Genomic DNA, 24,632 nt, shown 5'->3' with positions numbered 1-24,632 from the left:
CCCTGGGAATGGGGATTTGAATAAAAGAGAAGGGAAAACTCTTTGGAACTTGGAACTCAGGAAAGATGGCTCTGAGTGGGGTGGACTGGGATTGGGCACTCCATTGGGTGGGTTGGGGTAGGAGGAACATCCTCTGGGAATGCACTGGGACCTGAAGAGAAAAAAAAGCCCCAGGAAATGTCAGTGGGCCAGACAGGAGACAGGAAGATGACAAAAGCAAGCTTCACCCAGCCCACCCCAATTTGTGTTGGGCTTGCTTGTTCTTCATTCATTCCAAAATTGTTGATGACTTCTTATGAACCAGGCAGTGTTGGGACTGGGATATGGAGGGTGGGGAGCAGACACAGCCATGAAGAGGACCTAGCCTCTCTTAGGGGCTTGAAGGCAAGGAGGATGAGCCATGGACAAAAGTAGCCCTACTGTCCAGTTGGTGGTCATCAGAGCCAAGAGAAAGTTACAGAAAATGCATGAGCAAGTACATGGAAGAGATTACATGGCTTGGGTTAGTGCTGCTGGGAGACCAGAAGGCATCATGAAAGAGGTAGAACTGACCCTTGAGAAGCATTAATTTTGATATGCAAAGATGGGAGTTGATCTTTGCATAGGATGACAGGGTGGACAAAAGCAGGGAGGCAGGAAATCAAGAAGTCTGTGTTATAAAGCAAATGCTGGTTGGTTGCACCCACATGTGTGCTGTAATTTGACATTTTAAGAGTGTTTCTCTCTAGGTGGAAAATTTTCTGTGTTTTTTCCCCTAATAAATAGATCATACCTTTATACTGAAGAATAATAATTATAATAATTATGATGATGTTCAAAATGGTAATAATAATAATAATAATTAATAATAATAATAATACAAATTGTGATCAAGTTGAATGGAGCCTTGAATTGCCAAGTTTGGTTTTATTTGGTGAGTAAAGACATCACCAACTTTATATCCTTCCCTTCCCATCTCTCTGTTCCTAATTCAGCTTCAGCCTTTTGACTCAGAGGAACATTGCCCATCTCACCCAACCCCACAGAAGAACAAAGTTGTAAGAAAGAATGTCCAAGAAATAGTTTATTCTGAACAAGAAACAACACTGATTCAAACACAGCCAGGAAATCCAGTGTCTCTTGGGCTGCTTCCAGCTCCTGCCCCCTAATTCATGAACTCAGCCCAGTGAGGAATCTGAAGTGCTGCCCAGGTCATAGTGAAGAGAGGAGCAGCCCTGTGATTTCCTAGAGGGAACAGAACAGTGCTGATGGGGGACACAGAATGACAAGTGTGCAAGACAAGTAGACTTAACGTGGGCAACACAATTGAGAAATAAGCTTGGTTCAAAGGAGGAAAATAATGACCATTTCCTGTTTTTAAAATAAAAATATAAAACCACACCATCAATTAAAATGTTTCTCTTAAGACGTCTAAGATGACATTGACAGCCCCAAGGATTGATTGATTCATGATGTAAAAAGTAAAAACCAGAAGTTGGGAGAAAAAAATAAAAACACACTTGAATAGGGGTAGACAGAGTTCGAAGAAGACTCCAGGAAGAAAAGTTCAAGGAATCCTAAACACCAAGCTTATTTCTACAGAAAGTGACCTGCCAAATGAGTGACAGACCAATGTTTCTTCAGATGATGATGGTGATGCCCACAAAATGTGGCTAAAGTTTAGTGAGTGGTGCATGCCAGGTGCGTCACGCACTGGATGCTGTTGAACCCTATAACGATCCTGCAAGGCTGGTTTTATCATCACCACTTTAGAACAAGGAAATGATACATAAGTGATTATGCAGTTTGCCTAAGGTCTTCTGGTTAGTAAACAGCAGGGCTGGATTCTCAACGAGCCTGACTCCACGTCTGAGCTCTGTCCCTGGTGCTACAGCTTCTCCGCATTCAGAGGGCGAGTGCTCCCCAAACATGTCATTCCTTGGGTGGGTCCACCATCCTTCTAGACTGAATTGTTCTAGTCACCCATGCTTCTTTACTCATCTATACAGGGCCACCTCATCAATGCCATTTGGCGACCCTCTTTAAGACAATGCTGAGGAGACCACTTCACACCCTTCACAGGAAAAACATCTAGAAGGAGGGAGGGGACTTAATTTGGCTGTGGGACTGGGTTTTGGGAGGAACTTTGATGGCACTCAAGAGGAGTGACTGATGGTTAGTGTCTTGTCCTTCCGAGGGGCATCTGCCTGCCATCCCTGCACAGGGTATGAGGTGGGGGTAGGGAGCTGCTGAAATTATGGGTGGGAGGCAGTCTTCTGGGAATAAGGGCAGCCGTGCACCTGCAGCATTGAGACCCAGGGGACCAGGCTGATGTGCAGGCCACACCCTCTTCGAGGGTCAGAAAGACTGGCCCCGCAGGGAAGGTAAACGAGGACTCTTCAGGTTTTGCTCCAGGGTTTGGGAATCGTGTTCCCAATCGGAAGGGCAGGCTCAGAGATGTTTATTCTGCCATTGGGCTGCATTTTTGAAAGTACTATGTGATGCACCATGATGGACCAAACTGCAAAGTTGGGATGGCCTAATTGCTTTGTGGGATGGGAGCACACTTCAAATATCAAGGTTGTAGTTTGCCTGTGTAAACAATTTCATGTCACAGGTTTTGCATGTCTGCTACTCATCTGGTTTCTCCCAATAACCTTGTGGATAGAGGTGGGACACAGCTGTTTTCACCCCTTTGGCAGATGCAGAAACAGGCACGGGAAGGGCAAAGTTGTCCAAAGTCACGCAGAGAATCTGTCAGGCACGTGGGTCCAGAACCCGGGCTTCTTGGCAACAAGCTCAGGGCTCTCTCTGCATTTGATGTCATCAGGGGTGAGACTGGGACCATCGTGGCACAGAGAGGGGCTTTCGGTGGGCAGGACGATCTGTGCAGTCCTGGCAGGTGCTGTAGGTGGTGGCTTAGCTGCTGCAGCCGCGGGAGCAGGCATGGGCTAGAATGTTATTGTTGCACCCATCCTGGAGCTTGCCCTGGGTCTGGCTCCCCTCTCGGCCCTCTGTGTCCAAGAGCTGGCCGCCCTGCCCCTGCTGCCTCCTCAGCCTGCAAACAAGCACAGCACAGATGTGAGACGGTGACGTGGAGCAGAGGGCAGTGGGAGGCTCAGGAGATGCATTGGTGCAAACAGGGCAACTGGGAAGCCCTCAGCCCATGCTTTCCCTGGCCCAGAGTGTGGTACCCCGGAGCCAGGCAGGCCTGGGGTCAAAGCCTGGGTCAGGTGCACTCCTGTGAGATATTTAACACACACAGCCTCAGTTTCCCCATCTATATAATGGATATGACAATTCCCACCCTATGGCTCCCTGTGAGGTCTACAGGATATCAAGCATGTAATTTGCCTAAGTTCTCACGCCATCAGGGTAGGCGATGAGCCCCACACATCATTCATTTGCATGGATGCATTGAATGCCCATTGATGTACCAGCCACCAAGGCAGGGAGCAGGGGAAACCCTGGCCAGCCTAATGAGCAGTCATCTTCTCTGTCCTCATGGAGTTTACTGTCTCAATGGGGCCATGGACACCAATTGAATTATCTACTAAATAAATACCCAAACAGATGAGCACCCAGCCTTACGAAATGGTCCACGACAAACTGTTAAGGGAACATGATTCTAAACATTGCATTTCTCAATAGCCGGCCCGCTGCTCACCCTCCATGTGATCTAAGATGTCAAGAGCCTTCTCCTTGTGACCTGCAAGTTCAGGTTCACGCACTATCCCACGACTGTCACTGTGTGCATGGGGCAGGCAAAAAAATAAAATGGAGACATGTAGGGAAGGAGCGAGAAGTCTGAGAACAGGAAAAACACAGCTCTCAGTACTTGCTACTCAGGCACCACTGGTCCGGCTGCTGTCTTCCGGGACTTAGTCTTCCTATGAAACCTAGGATTAAACCATTCACTTGGAGGAGGCTAAGGGAATCATCAGAGAGATGATTCCAGCCCTACTGTGGGGCTGGAAATAATAAGATTGCCACAGTCTTGCCTGTTCTGAAAGACACAGGTTTCAGCCCAAATTTACTTCTCACATAAGCCGGTTCTGTCAAACAGAGCGCAGACCTGCTGCCTGATGTGTGTGAAAGAGCCACTTCACTCAGCAAACACAGGCTTGCAGGGCACTGCAGATGATCCCCGGATGACTACCACACAGTCCGTGGCCTCGACGGGTCACAGGACCTATGTGTGAGTGTGTGCACGCATGCTTGTGCTGGGTGGGATTTTCTAGTGTTTGCAATGGTGTCAGGATTTGAGTGAGTCCTTCAGGAAATGCTGAAGTACCAGCAGCAACACAGTATTTTGAAGACCACAAACTTGGTGGCCACCGCTTCCCACCGTTTGTCTTCCCACAGGGACAAGGTCCTGGTATGCAGCCCCTTTGTCCCCAAGGCTTGTGGCTGTCCAGGTAGCCAGAAGGGGAAAGGTGGTTAGGGTCAACATTCATCCACAAGACAGGTTGGGACCCAGAGGATAAAGTAAGTGGGGGAGGGAGAGCCTAGTACCAGCAGAGGGGGTGGTCGGACTTCCCGGGCAGGGCTGGGAACTGCTCAGGAAACTCCCTCTCCTGTCCCTTCTCTGTCCTCCCCTCTACTTTAGGAGGTACCTCTGGGGGATCCCTGGGTGGTGCAGCAGTTTAGCGCCTGCCTTTGGCCCAGGGCGCCATCCTGGAGACCCGGGATCGAATCCCACGTCGGGCTCCCAGTGCATGGAGCCTGCTTCTCCCTCTGCCTATGTCTCTGCCTCTCTCTCTCTCTGTGTGACTATCATAAATAAATAAAAGTTAACAAAAAAAAATTTAAAAAAAGATTTTTTTTTATTTATGATAGTCGCAGAGACACAGGCAGAGGGAGAAGCAGGCTCCATGCATCGGGAGCCTGACGTGGGATTGGATCCCGGGTCTCCAGGATCGCGCCCTGGACCAAAGGCAGGCGCCAAACTGCTGCGCCACCCAGGGATCCCCATAAATAAAAAAAAATAAAAATAAGTAAATAAAAAAAAAGGAGGTACCTCTGGAATGAAACTCAGATCAAAACTAGGGAAAACTCAAATGGCTAAGAAACTAAATGAGAAATGCCTGTACTTCCAAAGTAGAACCACCCTGTTTGGTTCACAATTGTAATGCCACATAATTCTCTGGGTGTGTCACAAGATAGAGGTGAATCCCATTAAGATTTTAAGTGCTCACTGTTTGTGGGAATGCAAACTGGTACAGCCACTCTGGAAAACTGTGTGGAGGTTCCTCAAAGAGTTAAAAAGAGATCTGCCCTAAGACCCAGCAATTGCACTACTGGGGATTTACCCCAAAGATACAGATGCAATGGGGACACCTGAACCCCAATGTTCATAGCAGCAATGTCCACAATAGCCAAACTGTGGAAGGAGCCTTGGTGTCCATCGAAAGATGAATGGATAAAGAAGATGTGGTCTATGTATACAATGGAATATTCCTCAGCCATTAGAAATGACAAATACCCACCATTTGCTTCGGACGTGGATGGAACTGGAGGGTATTATGCTGAGTGACGTCAGTCAACCGGAGAAGGACAAACATCATATGGTCTCACTCATATGGGGAATATAAGAAATAGTGAAAGGGAAAGGAAGGAAAATGAGTGGGAAAAATTAGAGAGGGTGACAAAACATGAGAGACTCCTAACTCTGGGAAACAAACAAGGGGCAGTGGAAGGGGAGGTGGGTGGGGGGGTCGGGGTGACTGGGTGATGGGCACTGAGGGGAGCACTTGATGGGATGAGCACTGGGTGTTATACTATATGTTGGCAAATCGAACTTCAATTAAAAAAAAAAGAGAATGAGAAAGAAAAGATTTTAAGTGCTCAAACATAGCATAGATAGCCTTGCTGTCTCTAGACTCTTGTACTTCTCTGACCCAAAATATAGCTTCAAAGGTTGCATAATACAGAGTGGATGAGAGAGAGATGGATGCAGAAGTCTTGTGTAGATCAGGGAAGGCTTCCTGCAGGAGGCAGCATTTGAGCTGGACTTTAAGGATTGCTATGGAATGGGGGTAGCCGGAGGGAGGGACAGGGATTTGAAATGAAGGGACATAAGTGAGGTAAGAAAGTAGAGCAGAGCAGTTCAGCATGGACCAGCATCCTCTGGAGCTGATGGTTTAGGCACTTTGGCTTCTTTTGGCCAGAGTTTATTTAAAGAGTAGAACTAGCAGTTTGAAGTCACCATACATATTTTATGTATACATAAAATACTGTGACCATGAGTACTGGACCCTACGGCATTAATTAAATGAGCTATGAGTCAGTATGGGTCATCCCCCTTGGCAACCTATCATCAGGTTCAGGGTGAACCAAGGTGGCTGAATCCAGAAAGAAGGACCTTTCTATAGGCTTCCACCCATCCACCTATAGCACATGGAGCTGGGATTCTAATCCAGTTCTGGGAGGCACCAAGGCCTGCATTCTTCTCACTACATCTGCACCCCCACGCACCCACCAACCGTTCACCATCCATTCTCCATCCACTCATCTGCCCATTTTCTATGCACTGATCCCTACATTCATCTACTTACTTGCCCATCTGCCCATTCATCTATCCCATCCATGCACGCACCCACCCACCCATACACCCACTTCCATATGTCCACTCATTTGTCCCATTCCCAAACCCATCTGTCCACTCCTCATCCACTTACCTATTTACCACTCACCCATCCACCTCCCATATACACACCCACCCATCTACCTCATCCATGCATCATCCACACATCTATCGATACATCCATCCATCCTCCCCCTTAGTCCTTATTCATCTCATTATCCACCCATTTGCCTGTCCATCCATCCATTTCATCTATTCACTATATACAGATCTGTTGATCTTCCCACTTACCTCCATTTCCCCATCCACCTCCCCCATCTATCATCTATTCATCTTCTGCTCATCCACCCATCCATCCAACCAGCCATCCTCCACTATCCTCCCATCTTATCAATGTCCTTCCACCTTCTACCCACTCACCCACCCATTCATTCCCCTACTGTTGAAGGGGCTGCGTGGAGCAGGACCAGACATATTCAAACAGTGAATATCCACTGTGACAAAGTTTCTGCTGGAAGGAAGCAGCATGGCACAAGGCCTCGGCTTAGATCCAGGCTGTTCCTGTCCCTGGGTCCACAACTTATTAGCTATGTGACTTTGGGAGTTTGGATTCAGACCCAGGGATATCGTTCTCCAAGACCCCTGCTCTTTCTACTGACTCCTGTGCCATTCAATCCTAACCTGGGGGGAAGGGATGAGCATGGAAAAATCATTCCATGCTCCAAAGGAATTAAAAGGCTCATGTTGCTTAAATAGGAATCTTCGAACCAAGACGGATATGAAACCATTATGACTATGGCCCTGAGAGCTCACCTCCATGACTAGCCCACAGCCCAGTTATCTGTAATTCAGGAAGAAATGAAAAAGGATTTTACATATCCTACTAGGCAGAGCTCAAGTCTGCTGATGCAAATTGGCTGGTTATCTCTGCAATGGCAGGAACGTTTAATTTTCTCAGCCAACTTATCAAATTAATTCTCAGCTTTGTGGCCGGAATTCTGAGTGACAGCCACAAGTTCCCTCAATCTCTCAAACTCCACCATCAGATGCCAGAAGAAAGCGCTCTGAGACACTGAACCTCTACCAAGGAGAGTAGGACACACATTAAAATTTGTAATAAATCAGGCTCGAGGCATTTTTCAAAGGCAAAATATTTCAGAAGAGTGAAATAAAATGATTAGCAATCAAATTGCAACTCCAGCTACTTCACACACGCAGGATGGAGTCCACTTAATACCAACACTCATCTGCTATGCACTTTCCGGAGGCGAGGCCTGGCCTCTGCTGTGAGAGCCCGGTTTTCGTTTATGAAGTCAGCACGAAGTGCTTTCACACCTATTCCCAGCATTCCACTGGCTCTCCCTGTGGATGTTTCCTGGCTCTGCAGAAACGTGGATGGAGGGGCAGAGTGGCGTAGTGGGGGAGTGCAGGGCTGGCCGTCCCAGGGGCCCAGCTTTGCCATCACTGGCCTAGGGGCTGGGCACGCACTTCTTCAAACCTCCCTCTCCTCACTGGGACAGGAGAACATGAACCACTGTGTGCTGTCTGTCCTGTAGCAGGTCCTTTATAAAGGGCAGCTATTTTTAAAAATATTTTATTTATTTATTCATGAGAGACACAGAGAGAGGCAGAGACACAGGCAGAGGGAGAAGCAGGCTCCATGCAGGGAGCCTGACGTGGGACTCAATCCTGGGTCTTCAGGATTACAAGCTGGGCTGAAGGCGATGCTAAACCACTGAGCTACCCGGGCAAGGGCAGCTATTTTTTTAAAAAATATTTTATTTATTGATTTGAGAGAGAGCACATGAGCTAGGCTGGGAGGGTTGGGGGGCAGAGGGAGAAGCAGACTCCCCACTGAGCAGGGAACCTGACCTGGGGCCTGATCCCAGGACCCTGGGACCATGACCTGAGCCAAAGGTAGATGCTTAACCACCTGAGCCACCCAGGCAAAGGGCAACTATTTTCAAGATGATGATCACAATGTGCAGATACTCTCCTTTTGCAGATGGGGAAACTGAGGATCAATGAGTAAAACTTAACTTGCAGCCATAATTCTGATGAACGTCTCCCAGCAAGGGGGTCCCCAGAGATGGCTCTGCAGGCCACGTTCTGGGTGGAGAGGGGGTCAGTGCAGAAGAGGAGGGAGAGGACGTGCTGGAATGGGATACATATAGAGTGGCTGAGGGTCAGGACCCAGAAGTGGATGGAACAGGACAGCAGACTGAGTAAGAGAGAATCCACCCCCAGCAGTTGTGGCGCACTGCCGAGGAGCCCACAAACCAGGGAAGGCCAGGACATGGAACTGGAGACTGGAACCAGGTCTCCTGTCTTATTGTGTGTCTCTCATCCACTGGAGGGGGCCACAGCATGGCATCTGTGTCTTCACAGCCCCCAGCACAGCACCCAGACCTTGGCAGGTACACAAACCACAGGTGCCAGGAGGATGGGTACGCCAACAAAGGAATAAATGCCCATCTTTTATTAGCAGGGTGTTTGCCCAGGTTGGCAGGTTGTGCCAACATCCCAAGGGGGAAAGAAGGCTGTTGTAATTAAATGAAGCAACAGGGTGTCCTAGCTGGACAAAAATTGGATTGCCATTTGCAGAACTGGTGAGTCATGGCCCTTGGCAACAATTCACATGAGCTAACGTGCATGGAGCTTTTTCTCTTGTAGCTGAGGGAGTTGGGATAGGTTATTACTGTGCGTGAATGTGTTAATTAAAAATATTAAGGCAGGGCAACCCTGGTGGCACAGTGGTTTAGGGCCGCCTGCAGCCCAGGGCGTGATCCTGGAGACCCCGGATCGAGTCCCGCGTCGGGCTCCCTGCATGGAGCCTGCTTCTCCCTCTGCTTCTGTCTCTGCCTGTCTCTCTGAATGAATAAATAAATAAATCTTTAAAAAAATATTAAGGCAAAAAAATGTCAAGGCAAAATGATGTTTGACACAGCACTTAATGGATATGGTGTGATAATTTTGTATATAATGAATTATATTAGCAAACACTTGGGTAGTGCTGATTATGTGGCAAAGGCTGTTAAGCATTTAGCCTGGGTTAACTCACTTGTCCTAACAACCACTGTAGAAAGTAGATATTTACAACCCATTTTGCAGATGAGGAGACTGAGGCACTAATGTGAGATCCAAGGTCACAAAGCGAGCAAGTGTCAGTATTCAATGGCAGGCAGCATGACAACAGTCTGTGTTCTTAGCTATTATGTATAATGCTTCCCTGTGGTTCATAAAAACCAGAGTTGAAGTTGGAAGAAAATTCTGGGGACGCCTGGGTGGCTCAGTGGTTGAGTGTCTGCCTTTGGTTCAGGTTGTGATCCCAGGTCCTGGGACCAAGTCCCGTGTCAGGTTCCCCACAGGGAGCCTGCTTCTCCCTCTGCCTGTGTCTCTGCCTCTCTATGTTTCTCATGAATAAATAAATAAATAAATAATTAATTAATTAATATCTCTTTTAAAAAAGTTCTGGAAGGTCACATACCCAACTGAGCAAAGGTTATCAGGTTAGGGTTGGGAGGCGGCTGTTGAGGGGAAGAAAGCAGTCCCCTGCGTGTACACTGCAAAATCCCTTCTCTAGCATCCCTAAGCAGACCACTCTTAGCAGAACCCTGCTGCCCACCGCCCCCCAAGATGACCCCCTGCACGGGGGAAGAGCTCAGACCCTTAGAAACTTCTTCCACCTAGAAAAGAAACCGAGGATTCTGCTGTGTGACAGCTGCTCCCCTTTTGGCCTTTGATGTGTTTTCTAGAATTATTCTCTCTCTTCAATTCTTGGAAGCCCCCTGGGCTGACCATCTCCCATCGTCCCCTGGGTTCACTCAGTCCCACTGCTCAGGGCTTGGGAGTCTAACTTGGGGGAGGGAAGGGTGCTTATCAAAGGCTCCCAAGCCCTCAGCTTCAGCTCGCTTTGCCAGTGGGGAGCCCCCACAGGGGTCAGGAGGAGCAAGAGGAGTTAAGTTGGGGCATCTAACTACCCTCCCTGCATGGTCTCCTTGAGCAGCTGGGAGCGCTGTAAGGTCGCTGTCCCTGCTGAGGTCGCCCTGTCCCCAATGGTCTCCCCCTTTCCCCTCTCTTGTGGAGCCCAGGTGGAAACCCTGCTTCCGTGAAGCCCCAATCCACTGCGCTAGCCAGTGTGTGGGAGCAGTGGGACACAGAGGGCCCTCTCAAGTCGTGTCTCCTTGGAGTATTTCCTCTGGGATTCTGAGAAAGCATCTTCCAGGCTCCCACAAGACCAGAAAGACTCTTCCTTAAGTGAAAACTCAGTACAACCGGCCGTTCTACTTTCGAACCTCATCACTTACTGGGAAGATCGCCTTGTGTGCCATCCTTATCTCACAAATTCAATAACAGCCTCTGGCCAGAAGCATTAAAATTCCGTCAGTTTTATCTGCTGTTGCCTAAAGCAAGCGTATTTGAGGGAGTCTTCGGATGGGGCCCGCTATACTGGGGGGGATTTGGCAAGATGCAGTGGATCACCTTACTGTGTCTCCCCTTCTACGTCCCTTTGCAAACAGATCGCTCGGGGAAACGGAAGGGTTGGCAGCCTCAGGTTTCTGAGTGATGGAGACTGAGATGTACGGAGTGTGTTCCCATTCAACACCTCCTCACTGAATACCTACGTCCACCTCCTGGAGAAGTATTCACAATACCCTTGGTGAGGACGAGAAGAGGACACCCAAAGATGAGCAGCTGGTGGGTAGGTCACATCACTTGTCAGACCCGAGCCCAGGCTCAAGGGGAGGACTTTGCTCTTCCCACCTTCCCAGCCTCGTGTCTCTGCCTACACACCTGCACGAGCAGATTTCTCTCTAGATTTAGGGGTGAGGCTGATAATCTGTGTCCGAGCTGGCTCGTGGGTGAGACATGTTGGGTCCCCATTGACTTGGGTGCACAAGAAAGGCCTAATGGGTGGGCTTTCCTCATAGTGCTCCCCAGTGTGACCTGCCCCTTTCCCTGCACCTGGAGGGATCTCAGTTCCGGGCTCTGGGGCTGGGCAGGCCGTAAGAATAGTTCTGTCCAATGAGAGAGTGAGGAGAAATGCCACCAGCAGGCTGAAGCAGTGCCGATGCCAGACCCTCTCAAAGTCACTGTGATGTTCCAGAAATGCTTCCTTCAGCCTGGGTCCTAGGGTGAGGAGGATGAGGGTGACGTGGGAGCAGCACCCCCTCATATGACCTCCATAGACATATAGCATGAGTAAGAAACAAACCTTTGTTGTAAGCCCCTGAGATTTGGGGTTTGACAGGGGGAATCTGGAGATCCAGACACTGTTCTGTGGGTGACCAATGCCCTCAGTGCAGTTCTGGAATGCAGAGTTCCTATGGGGAAACCCCGTGGCTCCAGATAAGAATGAGCTCTTTGAAGGTTGAGGGGTCTGAGTTAGGGGGTCCTCTTTGGGGTTGCCCATCTCTTTGCCTGGGCAGCCGGCCCTGTCCATCCCCTTACCCTTCCTGCCCCCATCCAGGTACAGTTACTGTGTTTCACCTGCCCAGAAGAAGAGGAGGTCAGATGGGAAGCCAATGCGATCACCTGTGTTTTCTTTATTCATCTGCCCTAGCCCTCACTATCCTTTTATTTATTTTTTTGGTATATTTTTTATTGGAGTTCGATTTGCCAACATATAGCATAACACCCAGTGCTCATCCCATCAAGTGTCCCCCTCAGTGCCTGTCACCCAGTCACCCCATCTCTCTGCCCACCTCCCCTTCCACTTCCCCTTGCTCGTTTCTCAGAGTTAGGAGACTCTCATGTTTTGTCACCCTCTCTAATTTTTCCCACTCACTTTCTCTCCTTTCCCCTATAATCCTTTTCATTATTTTTTATATTCCCCGTATGAGTGAGACCATGTAATGTTTGTCCTTCTTTGATTGACTTACTTCACTCAGCATAATACCCTCCAGTTCCATCCATGTCAAAGCAAATAGTGGGTATTCATCCTTTCTAATGGCTGAGTAATATTCCATTGCATACATAGAGCACAGCTTCTTTATCCATTCATCTTTCCACGGACACCAAGGCTCCTTCCACAGTTTAGCTATTGTGGACATTGCTGCTATAAACATTGGGGTGCAGGTGTCTCTAGCCCTCACTATCTGTCACTCCTTTCTTCTTTTGGACTCAGTTAACCTGACATTGCCAACTCCACTCTCCCAGCGGAGAGGACTGACATTATGTCACCTCTGCCTTCTGACAGCAGCTGCTGCCCTTTTATAGACCTCACCTCCCTGGTTCCTAGCTACTGATTGGGAAAGGGCAGGCACTTGACCCACGCTGTACCAATCAGAGTCCTCCTCTGCTGGCTAGATTGGATTGATCCAGAAATGTCACCTGACCCACGCTGAGCCAATCAGAGCCATTTTCTGGGATGCTAGAATTTGAGATATGGAAAATCTTCTCTTTTACTTTCTCTCTGCTTCATCTTTCATCTACTCTCTTGAGTTTGGGGATAGAGCTGAGAGGCTCTGGAGCTTTTAATACTGTGTCTTCACAGTAAAAGAAAATGGCTTCAATGTGCAAAGCAGCAGAAACCACTGGGAGGAGGAATGAGTGCATCCTGGCCTGGATGCCAGCAACCTTGGGGTCCTCTTGCACCCCAGCCCTCCCTGTGGCCACAGGAGCCCCCCTCCCAGTGCATCCTGTTTAACCTTGCTTTTTTTGGTCCCTTACTTGCAGCCACGACTGTCTCCGAGAATCCTACATTGATGCTGGCACCTGTCTCTATGACCTCCCAGGGCCACAATTTTTCCAGGTGAAGCAATGGGATGTATATGGATGGTTATTAGATTTATTAAAGTATCGCTAATTTATATATGTGTCAAATGCCCATACTTTTAAAGTCACTGCAACTTGTATTTATTTTGCACTATTTGTAAAATAATAGGCTTAATAGGCAGGCTGAATAGGCAGGCTGAGGCTTAATAGGCAGGCTGAAAATTCTGGTTAAAATTTGGGAGGAATCAAGGGTTAAATGGCTGCCAGTCATGGAACCTTGATTAATTCCTGGAAGGTGTGCGTGTTTCTCAGGGCTGTATGACAAACTACTGGCCACTGGGTGAAATATATTCTCTCAAGTTCTGGAGGCCAGAAGTCTGCAATGAAGGTGTCAGGAGGGCTCTGGTAGGAAAATCCTTCCTTGTCTCTTCCAGCTTCCAGTGGTTGCCAGCAATCCTGGGCAACCCCTGGACTGGGGCTGCATCACTCTGGTCTCTGACCCTGTCTTTGACATCTTTGTCCTTCTTGAGACCCCAGTCATTGGAGTTATGGTCCTTTATCCAGTTTGACATCATCTTGACTTGATTACTTCTGCAAAGACTGGATTTTCAAATATAGCAGTGGAGGGTGGGGGCAGTGCAGGAGTCCATCACATCCTTTAAGATCCACAGGCAACCCACAAACCAGGCATTTCAGGCAGAAAATCTGAGGCTTCTCCATAGGAAGACTGGGGGCAGCCCCCAAGCTGTGTTCAGTAGAGGAAATGGTCAGTAAGGGCCTTAAGAAAAGCTGCCAATTGCCCCCAGTAGGTTCAGACCATCCTACTGTATATATTCCATTTTTTTCCATACCTTCTGAGCAATGCCGTTCCTTTGCTTCACTTGGATATTTTAATTAGTTTTGACATTTATAAAAAGTTAAAGGTGAGAGCCAGAGTAGTGTGGTCATAAAAACACGAGATCGAGCCACCCCGGACCTAGATGGGATCCCAACTCTGTAAATCACTGACTGCTGACCTCAGGCAAATGACTCCTTCTCTGAGATGCCAACATTTACAAATCAAGGCTGTGGTGAGGATTTCTTTTAGATAAAATATAGATGCCCCTGGCACAGAACAGGTTTGCAGTATAGTCACATAGTGATAGTATTATTTCATTTGATTGGCAATGAGATATTTAGATGTAACAGAGAGAAAATTAGACCAGTATTACAACAACAGCAACAATATTTATTTCAAAACAGACCATTAGATCCTATTTATAATTTTCAAATTCATACACAGCCTCATTCCATAACAGATTTAATAAGGCCTCTAAATATTCTCCCACAAAACAGGGTACCTCTGTCTCACTATGGAGAACTGGTTGAAAGGGAAAGAAGACGGGACTTTAAATAATCAAAGTCTGAGCAGACCAATGACAGCAGACACTTCTAAGAGAAGCAGGGTTGTGGGGATGCAGGGCCATATGTCAGGGATGGTGTCTCACGCCTCAGCCCACCGGAAATCCGCCACATTGTATTTTCCTGGGTCTTTCACTGGCTTCAGGGAAGGTGCCAGGATTGGGAGCCACTTCGCAAGCAGGCTGCACTTTGCCTTGATGGAATTGGCAGAGGGCCCTGACTCTCAGGTGATTTCCTGATCTAGAGTTTTCATAGAACTATCAGGATTCTACAATCCCAGCACCTGCTTGGCCATCTTCACCTGTGGCTGAAGTTCCTCCTGCTGTTCCAGGTCGCTGAGCTGGTTCTCCCTGGCCATCTTCCTGGGCTTTGGGAAGGCGTCACCTGGCTTAGTGGAGCAGTGATCCCAGAAAGCCTGGCCTCACCCAAGCAGGGTCACCTGGGAACTTCCCCTTCACCTCACTTAGGGGCAGTAAAGCCTCTAGCCTTTCCGAGATTCAGAGATGCCACAAGAGTCAGAAGTAGGCTTTTATCAGTTTTTCTAACTGTGAAATGGGAGAAAATAATCCTATGAACAGAACCGCAATGAGAACAGAATGAGCAGATGGCTGCAGGGTGCTCCCCCGCTCCATAGTTTGGAACAGAGGTGCTCTCAGCTGTTTGTTGGCTCTCTTTCCTGTCTATCCTCATCTATAAATGACGTGTGGACCACACAATCGGAATCTCAGAGACGGGAGAGAACCTAAATGTGGTTGGCCTTGACTTCAGAAGGCAGGGTCCTTGATGTTGGCCTCTTCCTAGTGATAGGGCTAGGGAATGTGCCATGGCTAGGAGATGTGCCAGTGGAGAAGGTCCCCCTTTTACTGATTAATCTGCAAGATGCAGGCATTACCCTTCCCTGCCTTCCCCACAGGCTGCTGAAGAAATCAGAGTGATGTCAAGGAACTCTGCAGGTGGCACAGACCTTGTAAAGTCAAGGATCACTGGTACCCAGTCCGGCCCTTGAAGGGGAGCCTGAGGCACAGAGAAGCTGGGATCACCCCCACCCCTGTGCTCAGCACCAAGGGCAGTAGGACGAGGGCCTGCCCTGTTCATCCAGTCCCCAAGCCTGAAATGAATCATAACTTCATGCTTCTTGGCCTCCATCCCCCAGTGGCTCCAGGCCACAACAGAGGGCCCCTGACTCCCTGCTGGGGTCCTCCAGGGAGGCCACCTGGGTGGATGAGGTCACAGATTTTTAAACACGTTTTTTTTTTTTTTTTTTTTAAACACGTTTTGATTGTTTATCTCTCTATGGCTTTGGTCCAGGCATCACATCCTTGTCTCCAACTGAGCCTGGCAGTGTCTTGCTGCTGTTGTGCTGTCTCAGGATGGGTAAGGAGGACGGACTGCTGTCATGTTCATTTGTACGATCTTGTACTTGTAGTGTCCGGGCTCACCGACAGACCATATCTACGCAGCTAGTAGAAATCCGCCGTTCAACATTGAATGTGCAAGGGAAGGGGCTGTTTTGCGTTTTGATTTAGTGCTTGGTAAATCCAGAGCCTGATTACCTCCCTGGAACCCCAGCCCTGCCCCCTCTTAGACATGTGCCCTCAACCTGCCCTTCTTCACCTATAGCAGGTGGAAATAAAAGTACTTGGCTCAGAGGATGGATGTACACACTGCAAGGCATAGAGTGGGCGCCCCGAGAAAGTGTGCCCCCACGGCCCTCTGCTCCATGCAAGCCACTGCCCCACCGGGATACACTGGAGAGACACCTCAAAGACACCACGTGCAGAAAGCACCCCCTCACAATTACAGGAGCAGTGTGAGCTGCTTTTACTTTTACTGGAGTGTGAGCCCCAGGAGGAACAGGGGCTTGCTCCTGGCTGTGCATCTGACCCTGAATAAACATCTGCTAAACAGCTGGGGTAAAGCGCATGCAGCACAAAGAGCCCAGAATCTAGGGGATGGAAGATTAGACTTTAAGTCCTTCATATTCCAGTTCAGAGCTGTGGATGTTGGAAATACTAATAATATGCGCCTCAGGAAGTGTGGGAAGTAAAGATCAAAGCAGTGACTCCTAACCAGGGGGACCTGCCTGTTGGGGAACATCGGCCAATGTCTGGGGTCAGTTTGGGATTGTCACAACTACAGAGGTGCTACGTGTATGTACTGAGCAGAGGCCACAGATGCTGGTGAACATCCTACAATGCAAGGGACAGTCCCTGCCTCAAAAAATTGATGTCAGTAGTCACCAGATGTCAATAGGACCGAGGATGAGAAATCTAGATCAAAGAAACAGGCTCTCAAACCATAAAATCACATATGAATGTCACCTCTTATTATTAATAGTACTATTAAGTATAACAAATGCAGTATTCGATTTTTTAAATATAATGTCTTCAGGGCCTTCAAATGTAGCTTTAATGTGATTTTAAGCACGTTGATTTCTTTACAAGATATCACAGATAGAAAATTCAGCTCCTGAAACTCCGTTCTCACCAGGGGCTCCTTATCCTGGAAAACTCTGTCATATGCTATTGAAAAGACCTTTTGGAAAAACTGCACTCATATCTTTAGCCAAAAATAGGAGGACACAACCCATTAGTATTTCTCAAACTAGTGTAAGCATCAGCTGCCAAGGCCCTGGAAGCAGATGTTTCACCTGGTGTGGAGGCCTTCAGCCAGTTGAGACCATAAAACAGTAATAAGCTGTGCTTCTAGAAAATTAGGCAGTGCTAATTATAATTTTGCTTTCTGTTTAGAAGCTAAGGTCCAGAGAGTCAGACCCAGGGCATGTCCTCCACGTCCCCACAGCAGCCTGTGTCTGTCTGCATCCCAGCATCACCCCTGCTAGCTGACAGCATCCTGAGGGCACCAGTCCTGCTAGATCTGCTTCGGGGACTCAGGGTCCAGTAAGATTACAGCTTTCTGTTAAAGGACTGAATGAGAATCCCCTACAGGAGCTGGTGTGGTTGCTGCCCACCCGTGTTCCCTGGGCACTACATGCTGAGGATGACTTCCTCACTACAAGGGGGACTGGGGGAGCTTTTCTCTGCTCAAGAGCGCATTCTAGCTGAGGAAGCACACAGGGTCTGTGCAGGGGCCAGGGAGCTGTGCAGGGGCGAGGTCCTTGGGAGCACCTTTAAGCCCGTAAGGGCTCAGAGCTGCAGGTCTCTACCCCATAGCAGGGAAGACAGAGGGCTGGACGGTTTGCAGTGTTAGGGATTCTTGTGACCAGCTCAGAATCAACCAGAGGAGGCCCTGTTTGGGCACACTTGGTCTCTCTCAGGAGAAGTTCTCAAACTATGAGGTATCTGCACGACACCAAGAACATCAGATCACCAGGCCTATTTGTTCAGCTTCTGACTCAGAGGGTGCAGTATCCATTTTCTTAGGTGTTGTAACACATCACCACCATCTGGGGGGCTTACAACAACAGAAATTTATTGCCTCTTGGAGGCCAGAAGTCTGACATCAGGGTGGCAGACGGGTTGGTTCCTCCTATAGGCTGAGGGAGGATCTGGTCTAGGCTTGTCTCCCAGCTTCTGGTGGCAGCTGGCGCCCCTGGCATTCCTGCCTCTGTCTCCATGTGGCTTTCTCCCTGTGTCCGGGCCTTTCTTATTAGGACACCAGTCATATTGGATGACCAGCCCCCAACTCCAAAATGACATCATCTTAAATAATTACATCTGCAACAACCCTATGTCCAAACGAGGTCACATTCTAAGGTACTAGAGGCTAGAAGTTCAGTGTATCTTTTTAGGGGACACAATTCAACCCACAACAGGTGCAGCAATTCTAAATGCTAATACCACCCCCCACTATCCCCCCGGGGATGGTGATGTGTGCTCCTGTGACCAGGATGCCTCCTTCTATTCACTTTTGTGGCCCTCTGCTCAGCATGAGCGTGCAACAGTGCATGTGGAGCCGGCCAAGTCTGCCGTGAGCCGATGGCCTGGGCTGCCCGGGGTGGGTGTGTGGCCCCAGCCAGCGTGAAGGGGAGCCTGGCTCAGCATCTTGGCATCCCCTCCCTGGTCAAGGCCACTGGCCATCGGCGGCGGATGTCAGATAGGAAGGTTTAACGTTCCAGCTACTCAAGTGCCGATGTGGCAGGTGCTTCAAACACAGGGTTGCAGAACGGGGTCCCATTTTTTTCTTGGTTTCAAAAGAAAAGTCTTGGCTTGGGGCAAAGTGCCTCAGGAAGGGACTCCTCACAGGCATTTGTACAGATGAGGAATTGCAGCAGCAAGGACTGTGCTGGATGTGACGTGGCTCCTTTCCCACGTTCACCGTGGAGCAGGAATAGGGTTGGACGTGGAGGGGTCGACATGGCACTCAGACAGCATCCGGCGGGACGCAGCCAGGCCCTCCACCTGGATCGTTGCATGTGGCAGGTGGGAGCTGGCCTACCAGCCAGCGGGGGCTCCCGGGGCGGGGGTGCAGCTCAGGTGAGTAGAGAGGGAGGGAGGCAAGAACAGGAACTGCAGCCCCGACCCCAAGCCCACAACACCCCCGCCAGCCAGCCGTCTTCTTTCCCGCCTCCTGTGGCTTCTGCAGGTGCGGATCCTGGACTCCCCCGTCTGGGAAACGACTCTGCTCTCTTTATTTTGCCAACTCCTGTTAACTGTGCCGGCCTCACTTCAAATCCACAACCACAAATCTCTAAGGGGTCCTCCGCACGGCTGGGCGATCCTACTACATTTCCCTGATTGATTCACTTTTCCACGTGAGAAAGAACATCTTACTGGTTGAAGCCACTCTGGGGCGGTCGGTGTTCCTGCTCAAAGCAGTCAGATGTGACCCATCAGTGACATGAGGAGGAATGTCTCGTTATCATTTTCATTTAGAAGGAAATAATTTGGATTCTCTGGATTCCAAATATAGCATCTTCGGGCACACAACACAGTGGGACACGCCACTGCTGCCTGCCTGGGTCCGTCACTGCCCAGCCTTTCCAGAGGCTCACGTCTGCCAGAGGTGCTCTCTCAGGACCCCTCAGTCTATGTCTGAATGGAGGAAGGGTCCAGAACAAGGCTGCCTGGAGCCTGTGGTCCACAGTCCCTGAGCTTGTTTGAGCAGAGCTTCCTGGAGCCGGATTGCTAGGCTGGGGCGGGACCGTGGGCCTCGGCAGGGAAATGACGGCGAGCTCTGGAACCACCCATGGCTCAGCCACCACCCTCCCCAGGTCTGATGGCTGTGGTCACAGAGGCCCTTCCCGTTCTGCTTGCCAGAACAGGGGGACCAGACAGATGTGATCCCCCAGCGGTGAGGCCTGTTGTTCCGGTCTGGTGTGTGTGTCTGGGCTCACCTGGGCACCCCCTGGTCAGGGAGCCAGAGCCGCCCAGGACAAGTGACAGGTCACTGCTCCTTTGCCTGTCCCAGCGTCTCACAGACGATGGGGACCCTGCCCTGCCCGGCAGCCTGATCGCTGGAACCCAGACAGCCCTGAGTGGGGTCCCTCACCTTCCACCACGGCCTGCCCCCACGCATGGTCCCTGAAGTCAAACTTCTTCACTAGCTGCTGTCCCTACATTTTGCCTTCTGTGTACTGTCCTCACTCATGGCTCTCCATGCCCTTCTCCTCCTCACTCCTCAGGACTCGGGAGGGTGGGGGACATGGTGCCTTGGGAAGCTTCCCTGACACCCAGGCTGAGCCCGGCACCTGCTGTCAAGGCCTGAGCTGCCGTTTTTCCATGGCACACACCGCCTCTGCTGCCGTCACCTGCTGAGCGAGAACAGCGCAGGCCTGGTGACAGCATGGGGCTCCAGCTGGGACTTACCCATCTGTTCTCCCGGACAGTAGGGAGGGTACCTGGGGGCTCTGGAAGCCCAAGGCCTAGTTCAGTGTCGGTCAAATGGATCTGGCCTGCTGCCAGTCCTGCCTGCAGGCTTCGGTGCCACCCCTCCCCGAGTCGGTCCCAGGTGGATGAGCCCCTGACAGTAACCCTGCCAGGACCTCGCCTGAGCCTGCTGTTTCTTTTGCTGACCGAACCCTGGGCAGTCCCGAGGCCAGCTCAGACCCCACCCGAGCCCCATCTAACCCGGTGTTGTCCCGAGTCCCTGCACAGCCAGCCCACACCATCTCACCCCATTAAATAATAACAATAATAGTAATCTCTTCATGAGGACTCCGACCTCGTCAGGCATGGTATCCACAGCCTCATTTAATCTTACAACAACCACACTGCAAGGGAGGGATTATCCATTTTGTCATTGCTGAAAATGGGGGCTCAGCTGAAGCGAAGGAACTTGCCTCAGGTCACTGGGCGCTTCCCAGCCAGAGCTCCGAGCACTGAGCCACCTGCGAGCCTGCCCCGCTGCACCGTCATCCCGGTGTGCAGCTCGGTCGTGCCACGGCTAGCCCACTTTGCGTGAAGACCCCGGGGCCCAGCGAGGTGGCGTTAGTGCCTGGCTCGAGTGGCAGAGGCAGGATTAGCACACGGGGCCCCTGGCTGCTTCCCTTCCAGCGCCCTGGCTGGCTTCGCTGGGGGCCAGGGACCACCACGCTCCCCCAGGAGCCCCGCTGCCAGCTGGGAGGGCTCTGCTAGCAGATGCTGGTGGAGGACTTACTTCTCTCTGTTGAATATGATGAATTCTTTCCGCACAGTCTCCAAGCACTGATGGAGGTGTCCATTCTGTCAAAGAGCAGAGAGGTGGGTGTAAATGATGGAGCGCCCTCCAGGGACCCATGACAAAGGAGTGATGACGAACAAAGCTTGATCTCAATGGGACTGCCGATGCCTGGGGCCGGGGTGGGCTACACGGCTGGAGCAGCCCTGACCCTATGGGTGCCTGTAAGGGGAGCCTGGCAGATGAAGAGGTTTGCCTCAATTTTAAGCCATTATATCCAACTCAAAAGTCATGTTAGAATGGAATATGGGTTGAAAATCATGAAGTTGGTTTCTCGATTGCTGGAATGTTCCTTAGGCCTAATTAGTGGGATGAGCTGGGGGCGGGGGAGAGAATTTCAAGACCACTCTGCAAAGGTGCTCATCCGCTTAAAGAACAAATGCCAAGGACAAATGCTCTGTAACACACGTCTTAGGGGCTGCCTGAATGCCAGATGTATACTGCACACCTGTGCAGAACACCACCCACCTTTGTTAACTCACACGCAGGTGTCTCCAGGCCAGCTTCTGCATTAGGCTCGGCAGGCATAGATAGGGCTAGGGCCCACAATACTTTTAGGGGCTACAAAGGTGTTTTGACTTCTTTTAAAATAAGAAAGAAAAAAAAAAGGACTTCTAGCATTGGAAGCTATATTCATCTACATAGCAATATTGTTATAAAATATAATTATAAATATTTTTTATAGGGGAATAGGTAGCTGTGGGTTGAATCATGCCCCTTAAAAACATGTGTCGAGAATATGGGAGACACCTAACTCTGGGAAACGAACAATGGGTGGTGGAAAGGGAGGTGGGCAGGGGGTGGGTTGGATGGGTGATGAGCACTGAGGGGGGCACTTGACAGTGATGGGCACTGGGTGTTATGCTATATATTAGCATATCGAACTCCAATAAAATATATATACAAAAAAAAACCCCAAACATGTGTCAAGGGGTGCATGCTCAGTTGGTTGGCTCAGTTGGTTGGTTCACTTGGTTAAGCGTCTGGCTCTTGGCTGACGGGTCGTGGGATCGTGTGATCCCACAATGTGCTACATTGTGCTACTCTGTCATGGTGGCCTAGGAGATTAACATGGGGGTGCACACAGGCCAACGTGCCCAGGGACCAGGGGAGTCAGGGTGCCCCCGAAGCCTCCACAGCACAGTCTTTCCAAAGGGAACCCAGACCTGCCTGGCATGGTGCGGTGTTCCCAGCGCATGGCATGGATTCTTTGGCTCCCACCCCAGGGATGCACGTGGCTCCCACTCGGGACTAGCAGCCACCTGCGTGGACAGACATGCGCACCTGCAGCAGTCCTTGGGGTCTTGAGCTATACAAACCACTCCAGCGATGGAGGCATTTCTGTAAATGAGGTGCATGGAGAGGCCAAGTGACCTGCCTCCATCTGGCTAAAAAGCAGCCTTGCTCCTTTACGTTCGTGGGCATTTAGGATAAACCCCACTCCTGGTGACTGTGCTCACCAGAGGACAGCTGTCCTTCGTGCCGTCTTTGGATCTGTTCTTTGCCAACCTCTTCTTCTTTTTGTGAAGTGGCTTGGATTCAAGGATCATTTCTTCCAGCTCAAATGTGGGATCACAATTCAATCTCCCCTTCTGAAAGCAAGTGGAAAAGCAGACTTGGTCTGTCTTGGTTCTATCCATCCTCGGGCATTCACTCATCCATGCAATCCATCATTCATTCAACATGTAATGATTAACTACTACGGTGGGGTACACAGTTGTGTCTTTTTTTTTCTGGGGAGGAGAAGCAACACATTCTCTCTGCAGACCTCATTTATTCATCCCCGTATCTCCATCCCTCCCGACCTCCCTAACCCCCTCTCCCCACACCCTTGACATCCACACAGCTCTGCAGTCTCCTCCCTGCGAAGGTTCGTTTTGCCAGACTGAGCTGTTTCCCAATCGGACTTATCCATTTATTTTATCACACACACATTCTCATGTCATGACTATCTTTTCTATAAATATCCTTTTAAATCATTTAATTTTAAAATTCCATTTCTGGGGGATCCCTGGGTGGCTCAGCGGTTTAGCGCCTGCCTTTGGCCCAGGGCGCGCGCGATCCTGGAGTCCCGGGATCAAGTCCCACATTGGGCTCCCAGCATGGAGCCTGCTTCTCCCTCCTCTTGTGTCTCTGCCTCTCTCTATATATGTCTATCATAAATAAATGAATAAATCTTTGAAAAATGCCATTTCTGGCCATAATCTGCCCAGTTCCCCAGGCTGGCTCCCTCTTACCCCCCATCTGGAGCCAGGCTGGGCTCAACCCACTTTGGTGAGGAGGAATTTTGTCCTCCTGACTTCTGTGCCAAGGACCCAAGATGCTGGTGGCTATTGTCCATCCTGATTCCCAGCTGGGGATGCTACTCCCCTTAGGCAATATAGCCTCGTGGTTATGCCATCCACAGTCCAGAGGTGTATTGGGATCTCCTCCAAAAATCTGGTCTGATTTCAGGACCAAGTCTTTCCTGGCCTGATTTATCTGTCATTCATTCATTCATTCATTCATTCATTCATTCATTCATTCCAATGCAGGCTCTGGATACAGACTCCCTGAGGTCAATTTCTTTTTTTTTTTCTATAGATTTTTTTAGTTATTTATTCATGACAGACAGAGAGAGAGAGAGAGAGAGAGAGAGAGTGAGAGAGAGGTAGAGACATAGACAGAGGGAGAGGAGAAGAAGCAGGCTCCATGTAGGGAGCCTGATGGGGGACTCGATCCTGGGTCTCCAGGATCACACCCTGGGCTGAAGGTGGTGCCAAACCACTGGGCCACTGGGGCTGCCCCCTGAGGTCAATTTCTCACTCAGTAATCATGGGCAAGTTACTTAACCTGAGAATACTACTAACAAGACTCGCTTCCCTGTCGTGAAGCTTGTATGAGATAATGCACATGGAGTTTTTGAACAGTGCCTGGCATGCAGAACACACTCAATCCTGTTGGACCATTATTACTCATCCACTTATATCTGTGTAACAGTCACATCTTGAGAACTTCTAGTGTCTTCTAGCGCCACCCATTGCTCTGGGGTCTCGCAGGCAGAGGCCAGCCAAGGCTACATGGGCCCTGCCCTCTCAGGGTGATGGTAGATGCACCATAACAGAATGATATTAACCACTAATGTAGACCTACACACCTGTCCAGTGGAGGACCAGAGAGGCGGCGCTTCACTGCAGGGAAGGAAGTGGAGGCTGGCCTGGGGAGTGTCCCATCAGAGGCAATGCTTAAGTCTGCCTCTCTTCCAGGAGGCAGTTACCTAGACCCACACAGATCTGGCACAAAGCCTTGCAGAAGCTCAGACACGGCAACAGGGAGGCTGCTTTTGGCAATT

The 24,632-nt window shown here is 49.9% G+C and overlaps 1 protein-coding gene across 1 annotated transcript in view; it reads right to left on the bottom strand.

The window, feature by feature from the left end:
- Positions 1-1,050: 1,050 nt before the first annotated feature.
- The window catches only part of STK32B (serine/threonine kinase 32B), a 399,034-nt gene continuing 375,452 nt past the window's right edge, over positions 1,051-24,632 (bottom strand). The window contains exons 10-12 of the mRNA XM_041750994.1: positions 22,762-22,893; positions 21,242-21,306; positions 1,051-3,037 (exon numbers count right to left, since the gene is read on the bottom strand). Of these exons, the coding sequence (XP_041606928.1) occupies positions 2,899-3,037; positions 21,242-21,306; positions 22,762-22,893 (336 nt within the window). The 3' untranslated portion in view covers positions 1,051-2,898. The remainder of the gene's footprint in view (positions 3,038-21,241; positions 21,307-22,761; positions 22,894-24,632) is intronic.

The sequence above is a fragment of the Vulpes lagopus genome, chromosome 4, assembly GCF_018345385.1.
Source record: "Vulpes lagopus strain Blue_001 chromosome 4, ASM1834538v1, whole genome shotgun sequence".
In the NCBI taxonomy this organism is placed as follows: Eukaryota; Metazoa; Chordata; class Mammalia; order Carnivora; family Canidae; genus Vulpes; species Vulpes lagopus.
Note: the sequence above shows the minus strand (reverse complement) of the source record. Positions and strands in the feature narration are given on the sequence as shown.